Source organism: Monodon monoceros, unplaced genomic scaffold (genome assembly GCF_005190385.1).
Source record: "Monodon monoceros isolate NGI ecotype Baffin Bay Population unplaced genomic scaffold, NGI_Narwhal_1 Super_Scaffold_3, whole genome shotgun sequence".
Taxonomy (NCBI): Eukaryota; Metazoa; Chordata; class Mammalia; order Artiodactyla; family Monodontidae; genus Monodon; species Monodon monoceros.
The window spans coordinates 51,631,068-51,652,359 of NW_021703780.1; the positions used below are offsets into that span (position 1 = coordinate 51,631,068).

Consider the following 21,292-nt stretch of genomic DNA (forward strand, 5'->3'; position numbering starts at 1 on the left):
GAAGTAGTTAATTGTCTAAAGAAGGGACACTCAAGCCCATGACTAGCCTCTCCCGGGACCCCAGACCATGCTATTCCCCGTTCTGAGCAATGAAACAGCTGCACCGAGAGATGCAGCTGGACCCTCCCTCCAGGGGTGGGTGTCCAGGCCCAGGTGAGAGCCCAGTGCCCTCCTACTTACGTCTGGATGGCATTCAGTCCAGCCATCTTCATCTTCAGCAGCCGATCCTTCCAGTAGAAACGGGGCACGCGGAAATAGTGAATGCTTCCCGAGATGTAGCGGAAGGGCTGGCCATCCTTGAGGAAGCAGTTGTGGCCGTAATCGATCTCGAAAGTCCTCTGGGAGGCGTTCTACAGAGCAAGGACGGAACCACATGAGAACTTCCACCCTCCGCATCTCAGAAGCAGACGCTTCAACAGTGGCAACTGACTCCCTACCCTCTTAGTTTGTGTACGTTCTTGATTCTGGGCTATAAAGCAAACCACTGCTAAGTCAGGGCATGGAGGAGCCACGTGCAGGATTCCAGACGCCGGCACCAATGTGACAATCAGTGGGTGAGCTGCAGAATTTACATGTCCAAAGAGAAAACCCTGCTGCAGGGGACTCTTCGCAAGGTGTGGCGAAGCTCAGTGTGCTGGGGCTGGAACACACACACACATACCCTGGATCCCATGGCTGTGACCTGCCGGAGCTCTGGTTGTCCCTCAACAGGAATGTCGTTGTGCTGAAAGCAACAGATCAGAAGTCCGAAGCCCTGAAGCCTTATCCTAGGTGCTGCGCTGAGTCCCACAATGACTGAGCATCCCTCTCTAACCCTGCATCTCTTCATCCATAAGTATGCAGGATGCCAGACTAAATGAACTCTAAGGCAATACGTGCAACCCAATTTGTAGGTTGTGAACTCAATTTGGTGATGATTGGCACTTTTTTTAATGAAAGAGAATAGAAATATCAGTGTATTGCACATAGTAAAGACAAGTGTTTTTTTAAAAATTTGTTTTATTGAAGTATAGTCGATTTACAATGTTGTCTTAATTTCTGCTGTACAGAAAAGTGATTGTTATACACATATATACATTCTTTTTCATATTCTTTTCCATTATGGTTTACACAGGATATTGAATATAGTTCCCTGTGTTACACAGTAGGACCTTGTTGTTTATCCATTCTATATATAATAGTTTGCATCTGCTAATCCCAAACTCCCACTCCATCCCTCTCCCAACCCCCTCCCCCTTGGCAACCACAGGTCTGTTCTCTATGAAAACAAGTGTCATTTTATGAAATTTTGTTATATATACATATATAGAGTTGCATATGGTTGTATGTCTCTGTGGCGTTGAGATGTAAGATGTATTTCTATTAGCAACTAATCAAGATGCTTTTTTTTTTTTTTTTTTTTGCGGTACGCGGGCCTCTCACTGTTGTCGCCTCTCCCGTTGCGGAGCACAGGCTCCGGACGCGCAGGCTCAGCGCCATGGTTCACGGATCCAGCCGCAGCCGCTCCGCGGCATGTGGGATTCTCCCGGACCGGGGCACGAACCCGTGTCCCCTGCATCGGCAGGCGGACTCTCAACCACTGCGCCACCAGGGAAGCCCCACCCTCCTCTTTTAGGCAGGCAATTCGGGAGACGTTCCGTCTGCTCTCCAGGAGACCTTGGCAGAATCACGGTCGTGTTGCCCAGAGTGAGAATCTGTCCCTCTTGGGCTGCTTCCCAGATCACCTGCACTCCAGCCTTGGTTTCATGTTTTACTTCTAGAGGAACCCAAATTAAGACACTTGGTACCAGAACTGTCCTAAACAGCAGATCCTCAGGATGTGAGTCAATACCTGGATTTCTAATTTCCTGTGCGTCAAACAGCAGGAAGAACCTTACAGCTGGTGCTAAGTGGGTGGCGACGGCCCATGGTATGCAAACACACACGATAAGGCCCTCACCTGTGCAGGGCTGGGAGTGGGCATCTGCATTAGCTCTACCCGTGGAATGGAGCTGAGGGGTGGGTGCTGGTAATTATAAGGATTGTGAGGTTGGCTGGTTTTTACTAACAGATTGGAAGCTTTGAAGAAAGAGACCGGTTGACAGGCTCAAATCAGCCACCCACTCAGGGCATTCTGTGAATGCCAGAGGCTTCCATGGCAATGTTTAAAGAGACCTACATCTCCTGCCAGAAAGATAAGGCCAGGACTTAATTGGGGAGGGGGAGGGGGGACACTGGGAGGGGATCTTGAGGGGGTAGAACACAAGGCAGATAGAGGGGAGTGTATGGACATGGTGCGTTCTCCCATGTGTGAGCTGTCATCTTGGTAAAGGTGCCCAACCCAGTCCCTGTGCTGTTGGAACCCAGTTCCTTAGAACTTGGACATGATATTGACTTACAGGAAATGAGGTGGAGGTGCCCAGACTGCCATGGAATCCTGAGGAAGGTATGAGATGGCTCCAAGAAGTAAGAAAGTAAAAACGGTGACCAGACACCCCAACATCTGACTATACTCCCCAGAACTGTCCAGAGAACACACCCTTCAGTAAGGAACACAGCAGTGAGAAGGGTCCTGGTGTCCTCCAGAAGTCCCCTGCGGGCTGTGCTCTGTGGGCAGGGGGTGACAGAAGATGCTCCCTCGTGTCTTCGAGGGTGATGAGATCCTGGCATAACCAAAGAGGTACCACTTAACCACCAGATGCAGATGGACATAATCACCACCACAACCAGCTAGGCCAGAGTGGCAGCTGGGGCGTGTTGACAGAGGTGACTTCAGGCAAGGGCTCAGAAACTGCAGCATTCCTAGAGGGTGAGATGGTTGGCCAACCAGTGAGGGTGTTGATTGATGTGTCTCGCAAGAAAAAAATCAATCACTCGTGAGCAAAAGGCTGAGGTCAGCCCCTGCAGTGGAAAATCATGACTCCTTCATCTGGTTCCCAGCTCTGAGGTGGTTCTACAACAAACCGTTGATGGAAGGAAGGATTGGATGGATCCCAGTGAGGAAGGGCCCTGTGATGCCACCCTAAGTACACACAATAAATATTCCTTCCCCAGTGGGACTTAGGACACCTGTGTCCTAAGGAAAGTGCACCCCCAGACCTCATCAGGACTGTTGGATGCAGTCTGGAGTGGTATGTATATACCAGGGCTCCCGAATGCCACCATCCCCACCTTGTTGCCACGGGAAAGGGCCCACGTCCTTCTCACTAGTCAGAGGACCTACCCTATGGCGATGTCCCTGGTTCTGAGTGCAAACTGGGATGGTTCTACTTAACAGCCCCCAGAAGCCTCCCCATGAGTAACAGCCACTATGAAGGGAAGGGCCAACCAGATGTCCTGGAACTGCCCACTGCCCACCTCCACCCAAGATAATTCTGAACAAGCCCACAGTTCTCCTGGAATTGCAGACACTGGTGCCTCTACCACAAAGACTCAGTGGACATCCTCATCACATCCCCATTCAGATCACCGGGGAGCCCCTGCCAAAAACAGATCGTGCTGGATGGCGGTGGACCACTTGTTTAACCAAGTGGTAGCCCCAGTGGCAGCTGTGGGACAGTCAGCACAGCCTCTGGCATTTGGTCTGTGGCTAATCTTTTCAAAACTATCAATAAAAAGGGTCAAAAGCAGTTGGTTTTTAAGTGGGCAGGACAGCAGGACACATTCTTTGTCTTGCTCCAGGGACCTGGTAACTGCCCCGCTCTCTCCCGTGAGACACCTCGACTGTCAGGACACTCCCTGAGCTGTCACACTGGTCTGATATACAAACAACAGCATGTTATTTGGACCTGGGGAGCAGTGACAAGTCTCTGAAACGGAAGCTTAGAAAAGCAGCAGAGGGGATGATACAGACAGATGCAGAAGCAGCATCACCTAAGAGACAGCCTCTAACTGGTGACTGTCAGGGCCAAGGTAAACAGGAAAAATCCACTTCATGGCTCCAAAGTGACCCCTTTCAATGTTGAAGGACCTGAGAGGACCCAGTCTAAAAGAGCCAGCTTCCTTAATCTCTGAGCTGTGGCACCACTGATGGAAGTAGGGCCATCGAGAAATGTGGGGGGAGGAGAAAAGAGAGAAAGCTGCCTTCAGAGTTTATTCCCCCCAAATACATATAATGGAAAATTTTCCCTGTGTGCAAATTCCACCCCCTTTTTTTTGGCTGCGCTGGGTCTTCGCTGCTGCACGCAGGCTTTCTCCAGTTGCGGCGAGTGGGGGCTACTCTTCATTGCAGTGTGCGGGCTTCTCATTGCGGTGGCTTCTCTTGTTGCACAGTGCAGGCTCTAGGCACACGGGCTCAGTAACTGTGGCTCGCAGGCTCAGTAGTTGTGGCTCGCGGGCTCTAGAGCACGGTCTCAGTAGTTGTGGTGCACGGGCTTAGTTGCTCCATGGCATGTGGGATCTTCCCCAACCAGGGATGGAACCCGTGTCCTCTGCATTGGCAGGCGGATTCTTAACTACTGGACACCTACTTCCCCAACCCCTTTTTAACTAATTCGCATTGGAACCAAATACTGAAGAGCCACAGTTTTATTTCACAAGTGCTCGGGTGTGGTAGCATCCATATTTACAGTGCATGAGATCACAGAACTTACAGAATAAAAAGCAATTCCAAGCAAGTCAAAGCCCACACCTTTCCAAGCCGTGCCCCCACCCCCAACCAATGTATTGTACATAATGCATATAACACTGGAGAAAAAAGACCACAGTACAAATGAAATAACCCCAGACCAAATACATATCAGGTAACTAATACTGTCCAATACAACATTTTTAAAGTTAATGATGCTGTTGAGATTATTTCAATGGTGAATAAGCCTTTCTTTAAAAAAGATTCAATGTAACATTGGTATTTACATCACCAGGTAATGTGAACATGCCTCAAGTTGCCTAATCCTCGGGACTAAAATTAATTATATTTGCATTATTTGTGCACATTCCTCAACCTGAATAAAGAAATAAAAGGAGCTCAGTGCTATCACAGGTTATGTGTCATGCCGATTACGTGAAGATGCTAATGTCTTCAAGTCTCTCATAATAACTCAGGTAAGCACCTATTCCATGGATCTACATCCCCAGCACCCTACATACCTTCTCAACTCACCCCAGAGGCCCAAGAGCCTGGAAAATTCCTGACATGAGCTGCTCAGCTCCAGGGTGACAGAGACCCAACCATCCCAGGCTGCTAGCACCCTAGTGTTGAGGGAAAAGGGATTAAGAGAAGGGGAGAAGACAGGGGTGGAGGGGTGTTTACACACATGGGCTTCCCAGATCCCTCAGTTCACAGAGCAAAGAGAAAGAGAAGGAATATTGCAGACGACTATAAAACACACATTGATAATGTCAGAGCTAGAGCCTTTCAAACATCAAATATCATGGAAGCACCATTACATCAGACAGGCTGTAGAAGAAAAACCACCACACGGAATGAATGGTGATAATCAATATGGATTTGGAGGAATTTGTGAATGATCTGCCATGGTTTATAGATTTATTAATTTTATTTACTTATTCCTGTCTTGTTCCAAGAAGATTTTTGTTCAGCATTCCAAGAGACTGTGGATAAAGAGTGCAAATTTCAATGGAAGAGGAAGAGGAAATGGCAGAATGGAGGAGAAATGAGCACAGTTGAGGATCAGTTCCCTATCCTCCAGGACTCACAGACATTTACAGATTTAATTCTGCTCCCTCATCTCAGAGAAAAGGTAAGTACACAGTTTAAAAGAAAAAATTTAAAAATATAAAATAATTCTTAAAAGTGAAAAACAGACCTAACTGTCCACAGAGGAAGGCATCATTTCAAGCGAATTTGAAATAGTATTTTGACAGTATTTAGACTAAGGATAAAAATACATCTTGAACTGCATTAAAACAAATAAACCTGCATCCGGTAGATTTCATCCTATTAATAATATTTCATTACTATTCTGAATCTATAAAATACATAATAGGATAAATAAGCAATTACATCGGGTTGTTAGGAACCAAACATTTCAGTATAAAATAGAAACAAACATAAAATCAAAGAAAGTTAAGTAAAAGCCCTGCAATCAGGAAATCTCTGTACCGTCCACTCAATTTTGCTATGAACCTAAAACTGCTCTAAAAACTAATGTAACTTAAAATTTTTTCTCTTTCTAAAAAAATATTTATTTCCCAGCAATAGCCACAGAAACAGCTAAGAAATGACACTAGCCAGTAGCACTTAGCTCCTCTAGCACTTAAATTATGGTCTCTAAATATTTCCCACAAAAAGGAACCAGGGCTCCTTAAGAAATCACTTAATCCAAGTCTGGGGCAGAATATATACAAAATAAGCCTAAAACAATCAACAACTATTAGGGCCACACAAAATGACATAGAAGCCAATTTGAAGGAGATCCAAGTGGCTGAAAATGGGATATTTTGAGCATTAAAAGATTTATCATTTTGTTAGATTGAAACACGTCAGATATGCAAAAATAGCCAAATTCATAATACTCCCTCCCACCTAAAAGAAAAGCTTATTGGTCATCCCTGAAGTCTGCTGGGGTATCAACTAATTATTCTGAAAACTAATGAATAAAGAGGAAGAATCCAGCATCCGTCTTGCCTTTGGTACAGACTTTTTCAGAATAACCAAACAATTGATGAAGAGAATTCTTTGTAGAAGAACCACAGCTAGTAAATGCAGAAGAAATGAGATTAAAAATCATCGTTTTGGGGGCTGAAGGCAGAATTACACTTCTTTTTCTTTTTTTTTTTTGGCCGCACCATGCGGCTTGTGGGATCTTAGCTCCCTGACCAGGGATTGAACCCAGGCCCTCAGCAGCAAGAGTGCAGAGTCTTAACTGCTAGACCGCCAGTGAATTCCCAGGATTATACTTCTAAGCTCCACAAAAACTCCTTCAAAATTCAGAACTGAGGTAAAAGAAGTTTCCATTGTCTCTTGAATAGATAAAAGCCAACTAAATACTCCCAGAAAGTCTATTTAGTACTCTGGCCTACTAAATTCTGTATTAAATGTATCAAACTTAAAAAAAAATCACCATTTTACAATCCCTACTGGACTAATGACTTTAGGCAACAATCATCAATGACTGCTGAAACATTAGATGAAAAGATGATGTAGAACCTTCTAGTGGAGGAGCCAAGCTGACAACACCTGGTCAATCTCAGCATCACTGAAAGCAATGAAGTCTTCCTACCAAAAAAGGAGAAAAGTTGAACGTGAATCTGTCTAGCTTCTAGCCCTAACTTTACTAGATGTCCACCTCTACCAGTTTACAGAAAATATGAAGGATAGTACATGTCAAACACCACCACAAATCCAAAATGTAGGAAATACCAAGATATATCCAGATAACTTGAACAAATAAATGGCACAAAATAAGAAGAGAGGGTATCTGATAGACTTAGAGAGACTTAAGAAATATATCACATACAATATATGGACCTTGTTTTTAGATCCTGATTCAAACAAAAGAACTGTAAAGTGACACAATTCCTCAAGAAATCAAAGAAAAAAACTAAAGCTAGCAGAAGGGAGGAAATAATGAAAATTAGAGCAGGGATTAAGTGAAATAGAGAATAGAAAAAAAAAAATCAATGAAAGTAGGAGTTCTTTTTTTTTTTGCGGTATGCGGGCCTCTCACTGTTGTGGCCACTCCCTTTGCGGAGCACAGGCTCCGGACGCGCAGGCTCAGCGGCCATGGCTCACGGGCCCAGCCGCTCCGCGGCATGTGGGATCTTCCCGGACTGGGGCACAAACCCGTGTCCCCTGCATCGGCAGGCGGACTCTCAACCACTGCGCCACCATGGAAGCCCAAGAGTTCTTTTTTTGAAAAGATCAACAAAACTGATAAATCTTTAGCTAGATTAACTAAGAAAAAAAGAAGCCTCAAAATCACAAATGAAAGAGAAGATACTACAACTGATGGCACACACACACACAAAAAGGATTATGAGACTCCTATGAACAATTGTATACCTATAAATTGCAAAACCTAAAGAAACTGATAAATGTCTAGAAACATACAACCTACCAAGACCGAATCATGAAAAAACAGAAAATTGCACAAACCAATAACTAGTAAGAAGATAGAATCCGTAATTGAAAATCTCAAAGAAAAACAAAGGATCAGATGGCTTCAGCTAGAGAATTCTACCAAACATTTAAAGAAGAATTAACACCAATCCTCCTGAAACTCTTCCAAAAAATTAAAGAGGAGGGAACACTTCTAAGCTCATCCTATGAGAACAACATAACCCTAACACCAACGCCAGACAGGACATAACAAAAAAAGAAAACTGCAAGCCAATATCCATATTCCTGATTAATATTGATGCAGAAATCCTCAACAAATATCAGCAAACTAAATTCAACAACTTTTTTTTTTTTTGGCCACGCTACATGGCTTGTGGGATCTTAGTTCCCTGACAAGGGATGGAACCCGCGCCCTTGGCAGTAAAAGCACCGAGTCCTAACCACTAGAGCACCAGGGAATTCCCTCAAGAACTCTTTAAGAGGATTATACATCATGACCAAGTGAGATTCGGAATGCAAGAATGATTCAACATATGAAAATCAATCAATGGAACGCACATTAACAGAATGAAGGACAAAAACATGATCATTTCAATTGAGGCAGAAATTTATTTGGTAAGATTCCACAACTTTTTACGATAAAACACTTAACAAACTATGAATTGAAGAAAATTACCTCAACACAATGAAGGCCGTATACGAAAACCAATAGTTAACATCATACTCAATGCGAAAGATTGCAAGCTTTTCTTCCATGATCAGGAACAAGGCAAGGATGCTCGCTCTCACCACTTCTATTGAACATACTGTTGGGAGTCCTAGCCAGAGCAACAAGCAAGAAAAAGAAACAAAAGACATTCAATTTGAAAGGAAGAAGTAAAATTATCTCTATTCACAGACATGATCTTATATGTAGAACACCCTAAAGATTTCACACATACACACACACACGCAAAATTGTTAGAACTAATAAATGAATTCAACAAAGTTGCAGCATACAAAATCAACATACAAAAATCAGTTGCATTTCTATACACTGACAATGAACAATCCAAAAAGGGAATTAAGCAATTCCAATTATAATAGCATCAAAGAGAATAAAATACTTGGGAATAAACCTAACCGAGGAGGTGAAAGACTCATACACTGAAAACTACAAAACACTGCTGAGATTTTAAAAGACACAGATAAATGGAAAGACATCCCATGTTAATGGATCGAAATACTTAGTATTGTTAAGATGTCCATATTACCCAATGTGATCTATAGAGTCAATGTAATCTCTATCAGAAACCCAGCAGCATTCTTTGCAGAAATAGAAAAATTCATCCTAAAATTCATACAGAATTTCAAGGAACCCCCAATAGCTAAAACAATTTTGGAAAAGAAGAACAAAGTTGGGAGACTCACACTTCCTGATTTCAAAACTACTGTAATAAAAAACAATGAGTTACTGATATAAAGACAGACAAATACACCAATAGAATAGAATAGAGGGGCCTGAAAATAAACTGTCACACAAATGTTCACATGGTCATCAGTAAGGGTGCCAAGACCACTCAATGGGGAAAGGACAGTCTCTTAAACAAAAAGTGTTGGGAAAACTGGATATCCACATGCAGAAGAATGAAGTTGGATCCTTAATTTACACCATATACAAAAATAACTCAAAATGGATCAAACACCGAAACATAAAACCCAAAATTTAAAACTCCTCGAAGAAAACATAGGGGGAAAGCTTTATGATATTGGGCTTGGTTGGCAGTGACTGCTTGGTTATGACACCAAAAGCACTGGCGACAAAAGCAAAAATAGACAAATGGAACATCAAACTTAACTTTTTCGCATCAAGGGATACAATCAATACAGTGAAAAGTCAATCTATGGAATGGGAGATAATAATTGCAAATCATATATCTGATAAGTGGTTAATATCCAGAATAATAAAGACCTACAACTCAACAACAAAAAAATCAAATATGATTTTAAAATGGGCAAAAGACCTGAATAGACATTCTTCCAAAGATGGTATACAAATAGCCAACAAGCCTATGAAAAGATGCTCAACATTACCAATCATCAGAGAAATACAAATCAACACCACAGTAAGTTATTATCTCACACCACTATCAAAAACAAACAAACAGGGACTTCCCTGGTGGCGCAGTGGTTAAGAATCTGCCTGCCAACGCAGGGGACATGGGTTCAAGCCCCGGTCTGGGAAGATCCCACATGCCGCGGAGCAACTAAGCCCATGTGCCACAACTACTGAGCCTGTGATATAGAGCCTGGGAACCACAACTACTGAGCCCGCGTGCCACAACTACTGAAGCCTGAGTGCCTAGAGCCCCTGCTCCACAACAAAAGAAGCCCCGCTCGCCACAACTAGAGAAAGCCCGCGCACAGCAACAAAGACCCAATGCAGCCAAAAATAAATTTAAAAAAAAGAAAAAGAATCTGCCTGTCAATACAGGGGACACGGGTTCGATCCCCAGTCCAGGAAGATCCCACATGCCACGGAGCAACTAAGCCTGTGCACCAGAACTACTGAGCCTGTGCTCTACAGTCCGCGAGCCACAACTACTGAGCTGCATGCCTAGAGCCCATGCTCGCAACAAGAGAAGCCACTGCAATGAGAAGCCCATGCACCGCAACGGAAGTAGCCACCGCTCGCCACAACAAGAGAAAGCCCGTGCAGAGCAGAAACCCAGTGTAGCCATAAATAAATAAATAAATAAATAGATAAATAAATAAATAAATTTATTAAAACAAACAAAAAAATGGAAGATAAGATTTGGTGAGGATATAGAGAAACTGGAACACTTGTGTACTGCTGATGGGATTATAAAGTGGTCCAACTGCTATGGAAAACAGTATAGAGTTTCCTCAAAAAATGAAAAATAGAACGACTATATGATCCAGCAATCCCACTTCTGGGTATATATCCAAAAGAATAGAAAGCAGGGTCTCAAAAGAGATATTTGCACACCCATGTTCACAGCAGCACTATTCACAACAGGCAAGAGGTGAAAGCAACCCAAATGTCCACTGATGGATGAATGAACAAAATGTGGTATATACATGCAATGGAATATTATCCAGCCTTAAAAAGGAAGTCTTGTCAGATGCTACAGTGGGGATGAACACTGAGGACATTATGCTAAGTGAAATAATCCAGCCACAAAAGACAAATAATATATAATTCCACTTATATGAAGTACCCAGAGTAGTCAGATTCATAGAAACAGAATGTAAAGTAGTGGTTACCAGAGGCTGGGGGTGGGTAGGGGAGTTGTTGTTTAATGGGTATAGAGTTTTACATTTGCAAGATGAAAAAGCTCTGGAGATCTGTTGTACATCAGTGTGAATACACTTAACGCCATTGAACTGTACACTTAAAAATCACTAAGATGATAAATTCCACACTATGTGTTTTTCTATCACACACACACAAAAGACAATTGAGATAATCGGAAAAACTGAAAACTAACTCTTTACACAGTTAACTGCATTTGAATCCTAAAGTTACTTGTAATAGATACAGCCACCTAATCCTCAGACAGTGGAAAAAATACTTTTATTAAGAGGTAGAAAACCTGACTTCTAGCCCCAAGTCGCTTCTCACTGTTGTGGCCTCTCCCTTTGCGGAGCACAGGCTCCGGACGCGCAGGCTCAGCGGCCATGGCACGTGGGATCTTCCCGGACCGAGGCACGAACCCGTGTCCCCTGCATCGGCAGGCGGACTCTCAACCACTGCGCCACCAGGGAAGCCCTATAGTTAATTTTTAGAAAGCTTTATGTTTCATTTTAACTTGCATTTTTAAAAAGAAACTAGAATGAAATTGAAAGCATTTTCAAGCTTCAAGTAAATGTTTCTCACCACCTCCCCCGGCAATAAAAAAGCAAATCAAAGAAGGTAAATGAGTGAAGAACAGGGAGCAGAGGTACCAAGGGGGCCGTGGAGAGCAGCCCACCAGGACCATATCTGGACACAATTGGAGAAATTTGTGCTGGGAAAACTTCCACCACGTCATGGGACACAAACCAAGTGTGAGAAGGTGCTGCTGACTATTCCTTGGGCACAGAAGATGGACCTGTCTTGTTTCTGTTAAGAGAGGAATCAGTCAAGCAAGGACTTCAGAGCAGGGATGACAGGTGCTCAAGACTGAAAAATGCTGGCACTCAGGGAAAGAGAAGAGACAAGAAGGTGCAAGATGAAAAGCAGGACTGATGGAAGTGAATTCCATCCAGCTCAGGGCACTGATGAGAAAGATCCCAAATCAAGAAACCAGTGAAATAATACTTGGTAGAGCAGGAGACACACAAGGTGGAAGACAAATGGCAGAACTAGTGTAGACTGGGGGTGATCCCAACTGGGGTCAGGGCACGAGAAAGTGAGAGGGTCTGGAAGAGTGACCTTCCTGAGGTGGCGAGGTTGAGTGACGCCACCAAGAATGCAGTCAGGAAACTTGAGCTGAGCTGGGCGCTGCCCTTGGCAAAGCACTTCCCCCTCCTATAACCCCACCACCCGCAAAATGTGTTAAAAGAAAGCCTCTCCAGGGTCCTTCCCTTGGTTCTGGATAAGTTTTTCTCCAAACTTATTCCTGGCTATAAGGATGATTAAACACGAGGGGGTAAATAATAAGGAAACCACTGAAATCTCAACTCAAAGATACATTTTAAACTTGACTGGAAGACCCGCTGTCAATACTTTGATTGCCTGCAAACAAGAAAGGTGGTCTCCAGGAGCCCCCAGGGTTCCGCTAACCAAGAGGACAAGGGGGAAAATGGAGAGACTTGCCCTGGCCAGGCTGAGTGTGCACAGGGAGACAATAACACAGGCAAGAGACAGAGGAAAGCAACCCCAGCAGTTGCTGCTGTGACAAATCACTGGGGCCCAGCGGCAGGCGGCATGGTAGCCACTCCTGTTTCCCAGGACTGGCTGCTCCATAAATTCTCTGTGCACCTGTGACCAACACAGCCCCTTTGCAGGCCCCATGGGATGTTTAAAAATTAGCAACATCAACTGCTTCCTTGTGACTGAGCTACAAGCAACTTCCGCGCCATGTCTTAATACCCTCCCTGCAAAACAATCTTGAGGTAGATACGATAATTATCCCCATTTCAGGGTGAGGGAAACCGAGGCTCAGTGAGGTCATTTGCCCGATGCTGCCTGACAAGAAAGCAGGAGGGTGAGCCCCTCCAGTCAGTTTCCTGTCGCAGAAAGATTCTCAGTGAGGCCTTGTCTATCAGGTCTTATTGCTACCCCAGGGTCAAAGGGTATCCTACCTCTGGCACAGAGGCCGGCCAGCGAGGCTGGGGCTGCTCCAGACACGGTAACCCCTGCCTCTTTTTCTGAGGGTCCAGCTTAGGGATGGCCGTCTGGTTCTGTGGCCAGAGCGCTAGGACAGCTCTGATGGGGTCAGGCTGGTGGGGGGGAAGGGGGCAGTGAGCCACCAGCAGGAAGGACAGCCCAGCATCCCAGAGCCAGGGGTCCCACGAAGGGAAGGCCTTGGGGCCCGCGAGAGCTCAGTGCCCTGTCACTCCCCATGCAAGCCTCAACCTCCCTACCGGTGGAGGGCGAACCTCCGTTTCTGACCCAAACCTGGGGTGGAGGGTGTGCACTCCAGTTTCCTGACTGTCCCTCCAGTGTAACAGCCATCCTACACTGAAACTGCCCGACCCCCTTCCAGGTCCTGCTCACGTAGTTACCATGAACTGAAATCGGCCTCAAGCAGACCACTTTGAAAGGGCATCAGGTTATAGGCCCTTGCTTGTTCTCGTTACAATGTTACTTGTGTTTGAACCCTGTCCTCACCTGTAAGGGTACAGCTACTTACCATCAGGCAGTGGGAAGAACACTGGTCTTGGGAGGCAGAAAACCTGGCTTCCAGCCAGAATCTCCCATAACCCTTGTGCTGCCGCTAGTGCTCTACCTCCCTTTGCCTCGGTTCCCTCATCTCTCAGTTGGGGAAAGTTGCCTGTCCCTAATCACCTCATCCAGGTGTTGTATAAAAGGAGCCAAGTTTGGCAAACACCCTCTGAATTCCTAGGCAGCAGCACTCTGACCTTCATTCACGGACCAGTGTTCCCATCCTTCTGCCCCACCCCCAACCCCAAAGGCCCAGGAGCACAGTCAATTAGACAGCATCACTCAAGGCCCGGAACAGGATGAGCCTATATTCCAGCCGACTTGGCTGATGCTCTCAGTAAAGGTGACTCTGATAGAACCAAGGGGGAAAAGAAAAGCTTCTTCTCCAGCAGCCAGAGGGACCTCCATCTCGCCAGTTCTCCCAGATTACCTAGCCACACTGCCCCTTCCCCAGAAAGCTCTGGATCAATGATTTTCAAAACTGCTTAAGTCCTAAAGAGGCTTTTAAAATACCAAGAGTCCCCTCCCTACTCCACTTTCCACAGGCATCCCCTTCAAGCAACCCCCTGATTCAGTTCATCCCCATGAGTTCTGCAGAGGAGGAGGGCTTACTCCACATCATCTGGAAAATAGATGCCTGTTCCTACACATGTGACTTTAGTGGCCTCACAAATGCACAGAAAGAAGCAGATGGCCACCTACAGAGTTAACAGGCAGCCCCACCACTGATCACGGTGCAAGCCAGTCTTGTGACAAGTGTGTGCTGGCAGGAGAGACTGGAGGGGATAAAGCAGGCAGCCTGGTCTGCAGAGGGTCGGGGACGGAGGGCAAGGGCAGTGAGGAGGTGCACGGGGCAGGGGTGGGTTCAGGGAACCCGCTGCAGGACGAGCTCTGTAATCTCTGCCCTGCTGCCCAGTCGCATGGGTATCCCATAGTAGGCCGTGCCTGGGCTCACATAAACAAATGTAGTCTGGGCCACTTGGTACAGACCAGCAAAGAAGGGGTTCAGGAGATAGGCTGCCACATTCAAGGGAAAGATCTGCCCAGCGTGAGTGTGCCCAGAAAGGATCAAGTTGATATCTGGCCGAGCCTGGAGAGCTCTCTTGGCAGCCAGGGGCTGATGAGCTAGCAAGATGGTGGTGTGGTCCGGGCTGCAGCCCCCCAGAGCCTTCTCGAGATCCATGCCGTGGCCAGAGTAGTGCAGGATGTCTGCTTCGATGTCGTCCACCCCGGCCAAGCAGATCCAGTCATCATCCTCACCCCCGCCAGGCTGGGCCCGGGTGGCAGAAATCTTCACGTTCTGATTGTGAAGGGGCGTGACGTTCAGGGATTCCAGCAACGCAAACCAGTTGCTGACATCTGATGTGTAGTACTCATGATTCCCCGTGACGAAGTAGGTGCCGAGGCGTGAACGAAGCTGGCCCAGAGGAGCGACGGCTGTCCGGAGGACAGAGGCTTCGGCATCGCACAGGTCACCCACAATCACTGTGACATCCGGTTCCAGCGTGTTCACCATCTTCACGAACATCTCCATCTTGGTCCTGCCCACCGTGGGGCCCAAGTGGATGTCGGAGAGCAGCGCGATCTTGAGGTTGTCCATGGAGGCGGGCAGCCAATGGATGGGCACCTCCACGGTTTTCACAGCCGGGGGCTGGGCAGCGTTCAGCAGCCCTACCACACTGAGCACGGCGGACACCAGCACCGCCAGCGCTGGCCTGAGTGCCAGCTTCCTTGTCTTGTCAAGGCTGCCCACCACCCTGCCGGCGCGCAAGGCCAGGAGCTGGTAGGCCTGCTCCATGCCACTGAGGGTACAGAGGAAGCAGACCATGATGATGTATGCCCCGAGGCAGGAGTAGGCCGTCAGGGAAAAGAGATAGGGCTCCTCGGCTACTAGAAAGATCATGGTGAAGAAACTGGAATGGGCCAGGGCCAGGAAGGCCACAACGGCCAACTTCCAAAGCTGGAAACAGGCCGACTCTGCAGCAGGGGAGTGGCTGAGGTTGCTGACGGTGCTTCGCCAGATGTAGAGGGAACCGAGGAGCATGAGCGAGTTGGCAAACAGGGCGAGCTGCAGGCGGAACAGCCACCGCCAGGCCCTGAGCTCGAGGCTCTCCGCCAGGTAGGAGCGGGAGATGACCATGGACACGAAGACAGTGCCGGCTGCCAGGGCGGCCTTTGCGCCCAGGGACAGCTGCCTGAAGATCGCCATCACCTCTGCTCCTAAGAGGGTCCCCTGCCAGTTCTGTGCAGGCGGGCTCTGGAAGGTGAGCTCCTTAGATAGGACAGTGGCCAAGGACAGGTTTCCAGGTCAGCTCCGCCTGCAACCAGGAACCGGCGTCAGCTTTGTGGGATATGAGAGCTTCCTTGTCCCCAGTCAAAACCTGAAGGCCACTTACACCTGCCCAACCCATCCTGAATCCAAGCCACTCAAATACCAGTCAGTTGCTACATTTTATTATTGAAATACAAACACACTGGATTATAACAGGATGGGCAGTTTCATTTTCTTACCGTTTTCTGTATGTTTCAGGTATTTCCATAATGCGTATGAATTTTTATAAGAACAAAAACATTATTCTAAACCAGCGGTTCTCAAAGTGTGGTCCAGGGAGACCCTTTCGGGGGGTCCATTAAGTCAAAACTATTTTCAAAAACAGTACTAAGGGGCTTCCCTGGTGGCGCAGTGGTTGGGAGTCTGCCTGCCGATGCAGGGGATGCGGGTTCGAGCCCCGGTCCGGGAGGATCCCACATGCCGCGGAGCGGCTGGGCCCGTGAGCCATGGCCGCTGAGCCTGCGCGTCCAGAGCCTGTGCTCCGCAGCGGGAGAGGCCACGGCAGTGAGAGGCCCGGGTACCGCAAAAAAAAAAAACAAAAAAAAAACAGTACTAAGCCATAACCATTCTCTCACGAGTGTACAGTGAAGTTTTCCAGAGGCTACATGACATGTGATATAGCGAGAATGAATGCAGAAGTAGCTATGAGAATCCAACTATCATCTATTAAGACAGACATGAAAGAGATTTGCAAAAATGTACAATGTCGCTCTTCGCCCTACAATTTGGGAAGAAATTATTATTTTTCAAGAAATATATAAAGTTTATTAACATATAACGATTTTATGATTTCTTAAATAAGTTAATAAATATTTTTAAATGTTCGGTTTTAACTTCTAGGACAGTTAATGTTTGAGAATCGCTGTTGTAAATAAATGTAAAGAAGGAAATCATGGAAAGCTGGTTGGCTGGTATCTTTTTCAGCTCTAGGCCCAGGAGGGACACCTAGACACCTAACATAAGGATTCCTGGGGTGAAGACGGCCTCCTGGCAGTCACAGGGCAGCCCCTGTGAATGATGCTGCACAAGGATAATGAGCAACCACGACATGGCAGGCTGCCCTGTCCCCCAGCTCCTCCTCCATAAATCCTTATCCCTTCCGTCTCACAACCCTCCTAGATATCGGTTAAGATCTGCCATCTCCCCATCTTTCTCTGCCACTGAATCCTTTAACTGTTCTCTTGTGGCTCTCATAGCTGGCTAGTTCCCACTCCAGGGCTCCCAGACAAAAAACTGGGGCAGGGGAAGCACAGACCCAGGTAGACAAAGGTTAGCAAATAGTCATTTGAGGTGACCTTTTCCCAAGAAGAATCCAAAATGAAAATATTTTCAGCAGTTGTTTTCCAAATAAGATTCTCAACCTCGGTTTAAGATAGATAAATTAAAAAAAAAATATATATATATATATATATACTTTTTTTTCCCCTGCCCTACGCACCTTACTGAAAGCCTTTTATCAAAGGTGTAATTTGCAAGTCAAAGTTCACCATTTTCCACTTATAAAACAAGTCCCAGACTCAGCCCACCCGAACTCTGGAGAAAGAAAGTTGGTTCCCTAAACGTGCAGAGAGACAGGCACCCGTTTAAATCCCCCGGTCCCTCTCCCCTCAGATCCACCCCACCTTTCCAAGGCCGTGATGCTGACCTTCCCAGGAGCGATTCGGAGTTCCCTCGGCTCCTGCCTTAGCTCTGCCGGGTGGACTGAGGCTGTAGTTCTCCCGCAATCGTGCACGCCCCGCACCGCCCAGCACCTCGTCCCGCCAGACCTCCCTCCAGCAACGCTGGCGGCTACCTGCAGCCTGCCTCTTGCCCACCGCCAAACCCTGAAGGTTTGAAAATCCAAGCCTTAAAAAGTAGGCGGCGGGAAGGGCCGAGAAGGGCACGAGATGTCCGAAAAGAGACCACCTCGAAGGTAATTAATCCAATGTTCCCATTGCGGGGGCCTCTCTTGACCCCATTTTTCTCCTTCCGGAGCGCTCCGCAGAGCGCTGGCAAGGGAGGGCGCGCCAAGCCAGACAGAGCCCAAGGCGCCCTCCAAGAACGCGCGCTACTTGGAATCCCCCTCCCGGAAACCCGCAAAGATGGAAAGCACCTCATCTCAGCCCCTCATTGCACCAATAAGGAAGTAGGCCCCAGCGAAAAGAGGCGGCAGGGGCGGAACACACGAGCGACAGAGCTACCGGTAAGGAAGCTCGCCCCGCCCGGCCGGCCCTCTGCCGGCTCAGCCCACTGTCTGAGCTCCCCCCGTTGCCCTGCGGGCCCGGGCGCGCCTTGGGGTCCCAGGACCTCCGCCCTTTGGGACCCCAGGTGGCCGCAGCACCAGCCCGGTCCCCCGCCAGCCTGTCCCCTATCCATCATTCCTGCGCGGGGGTCCTGTGGACTTACGTGCAAGCCACGCGCAGAGCCCAGCAGCAGCGGCACCAGCAGCAGGGAGAGGATGCGAACGACCCCCGGCATATCCACCCTCCGGCCTCCTGGCTCCACTGTCAGCGCCCAGTCAGCCGCCGGGTGTCACTTGACTGAGGACCCGCGGCCTGGCACCGCCCCGCGCCGGCTCCGCCCCGCGTCCCGCCCAGCGGCCGCCGAGCCAGGAACCCAGGGAGGCGGGAGCCTGGGGCCAAGCGCCGCCGCGTGACAGCAGGATGGTGTTATCTGGCACTGGCAGGCCTCCGCCGGGGGGAGGGGCCTTTTGCAAAGGCCCTCAGGAGGCCTGGCTGTTAGCAGCTTGATAACGCGCCTCGAGGTTGGACTTTAACAGGGGTCTCCTTGCTCCCTGGCTCCCTTGACAGGACAGAAGAGGGAAGTTGAGGCCAGATAAACCTAAGTGGACTAGATGGACTCCCAGCCCTGCCCACGGGGCTGTCCGGAAGACTAAACCAGGGGCCTGTAAAGTGTGGTTCCCTAGACCAATCCTGTATCTGGTACGTGTTAGAAATGGAAATAGCAGGTCCTCGTCCAAGAAATTCTAGGGGTGGGATCCAGAAATCTGTATTTTTACAAACCCTCCAGGTAGTTCCGATGCACGCTAAAGTTTGAGAACCACTGTTCCAGGTTATTGATACATTTAGAGGTGTGTTTCAACTGTGGCGAAATCTTTCCGAATGCCAACCCTCAAAGCACCAGGGGCTGCGGAATTTTTATTTCATCGTTGGGTTTTGAGAGACAAGAGTAGCAACACCTCCCATCTTTCAGTTTTGCCCTTGAGCCTCTCAACATCCCTGCGATACCGCAGATCTATCAACTGGGCGTAAAATACAAGTTTTATCCAAGTTTTCCACTCGTGAAAACGAAGTCTCTACTGTGTGAGTTAACGTGTCCAGGACCGCTGGTTAACCACTAGATATGAGTCTGAAGTTGTCTTTCCTACCTAGTTCCCCGAACTCTCTGAAAATCCCCCCTTTCTCAGAGGAAGGAGCCTTTAGGGAAATCGATTTCAAATATATGTATTTTTCCAGCTTTATTGAGTTATAATTAACATTCCACAAAATTCATTCATTTTAAATATTTTCGACTTTTATATTGTTAACTTAGTTTTGAAAAATAAAAATGTAGGGTTAGGGGGTTCCCTGGTGGTCCAGTGGTTAGGACTTGGCGCTTTCACTGCGGTGGCCTGGGTTTGATCCCTGGTGGGGGAACTAAGGTCCCACAAGTCTCAGGGCACAGCCAAAAACAAAACAAAAAAACAAATGTACGGTTAAATTACACGGTCTATTGACAGACTCCTAGACTAAACTTAATTAGGCTCCTCTGACTAGAGACTCTTTTAAACTCTTCTAGACCTGGACCTTGGCCTTCTGTGCCTGTCCTGTCCTTGCCTGCCCTGCATTGTCCAGTCTTAGCAAAGAATCCTGCTAAGTCAGTTTAGGAGCAATCCCCCAATTCTTGTTATCTGATCAAGGTCCTCATCCCCACCCCACCTCCCTTTGACATCTAAGTCCTTGACCTCCCCTTAGCAAGAATCCCTTGAGATCTCCTCTTACAATTTTTCACCAACAAGCCCTTCTCTCTGCTGGCTGTAAATCCCCAGCTATCTTTGCTGTACTTAGAATTGAGACCCATCCCTCCCCACCTATGGCAGTAGAGTTGACCCTTATTACAAAAAAGTCTTGAAGGAAATCTTCCTTACCATTTTATCAAGTGTCAGAATAATTCTTTTCTTTAGCACTATTTTTTACAACTTGTGCATCTTTTTAAAACTTAGTCTGGTTTTTAACACTGTGAGCGATGATTATAAAAGTCAAGAATAGTGGTTACTTTTGGGGGTGAGGGCTTGAGATTGGGAGGGGCCCCATGGAAGGGCAACAAAGTTTTGTTTCTTGAACTAGAGGGTGGTTACAAGGGTATTCGCCATTTAGTCCTTTTTTTGTTTTGTGTTGCTTTCTGGTTTTTTTTGGCCTTGCCGTGCAGCCTGCGGGATCTTAGTTTCCCGACCAGGGATCAAACCTGAGCCCCCTGCACTGGGAGCACAGAGTCTTAACCACTGGACAGCCAGGGAAGTCCCTCATTGCCTGATTTTAGAGCCCAAATTATTTTTTATTTTTATTTTTTAATTGAACTATAGTTGATTTATAATATTGTGTTAGTTTCCGGTGTACAGCAAAATATATTCTTTTTCATATTCTTTTCCACTATAGTTTATTAGAGCCTGAATTACTTTTACAAGGCCATGCTTCTGTGCCTACTTTACTTATAGTTCCTGTCCAAGTGTGCATATAGAGTGTGTGCTGGTGTGTAAGCCTCCTGCTCCAGGTTGTGGGGAATATGAAGTGATCTTGAGAAGGCTATCACCCCATAGGGAATCATTTCCAGTAGAAAGATGTCCACACACACAACTATATATGGGGCATGCTCTGATATAGACCAGTGCTACTCTAAGTGTGGTCCGAGGACCAGTGACATAAGGTAAGTACAGAAATTCAGAGTAGGTATTTGGAAACTTACAGCAATTTGAGAAAGCTTGTCTGTTGCATCTAATAATGAAAAAATTAGATGTGAATTTTATGTCTATTTTTATTTCTTTTTTCTAGTAATTTATTGTTATAGATTTGTACAACCAGATCAGTCCTTGAAGGATGGGAAAGAGCAC

The 21,292-nt window shown here is 46.9% G+C and overlaps 2 protein-coding genes across 2 annotated transcripts in view; both read right to left on the reverse strand.

The window, feature by feature from the left end:
• The window catches only part of GLB1 (galactosidase beta 1), a 90,191-nt gene extending 71,440 nt beyond the window's left edge, over positions 1–18,751 (reverse strand). Inside the window, exons 1-2 of the mRNA XM_029241988.1 lie at positions 18,592–18,751; positions 181–350 (exon numbers count right to left, since the gene is read on the reverse strand). Coding sequence (XP_029097821.1) covers positions 181–350; positions 18,592–18,663 — 242 coding nt within the window. The 5' untranslated portion in view covers positions 18,664–18,751. The remainder of the gene's footprint in view (positions 1–180; positions 351–18,591) is intronic.
• TMPPE (transmembrane protein with metallophosphoesterase domain) lies at positions 14,514–18,706 on the reverse strand. Its single transcript, XM_029241989.1, has 2 exons — positions 18,592–18,706; positions 14,514–16,192 (listed from the first exon to the last, which is right to left on the reverse strand). Exon 2 carries the CDS (start codon positions 16,081–16,083, stop codon positions 14,740–14,742), a length of 1,344 nt encoding a protein of 447 aa, XP_029097822.1. The 5' UTR covers positions 16,084–16,192; positions 18,592–18,706; the 3' UTR covers positions 14,514–14,739.
• Positions 18,752–21,292: the final 2,541 nt, after the last annotated feature.

What these genes read in the sequence shown, in the direction of transcription:
- TMPPE (XM_029241989.1), bottom strand. Translation starts at nt 16,083, where the DNA reads ATGGCGATCTTCAGGCAGCTGTCCCTGGGCGCAAAGGCCGCCCTGGCA.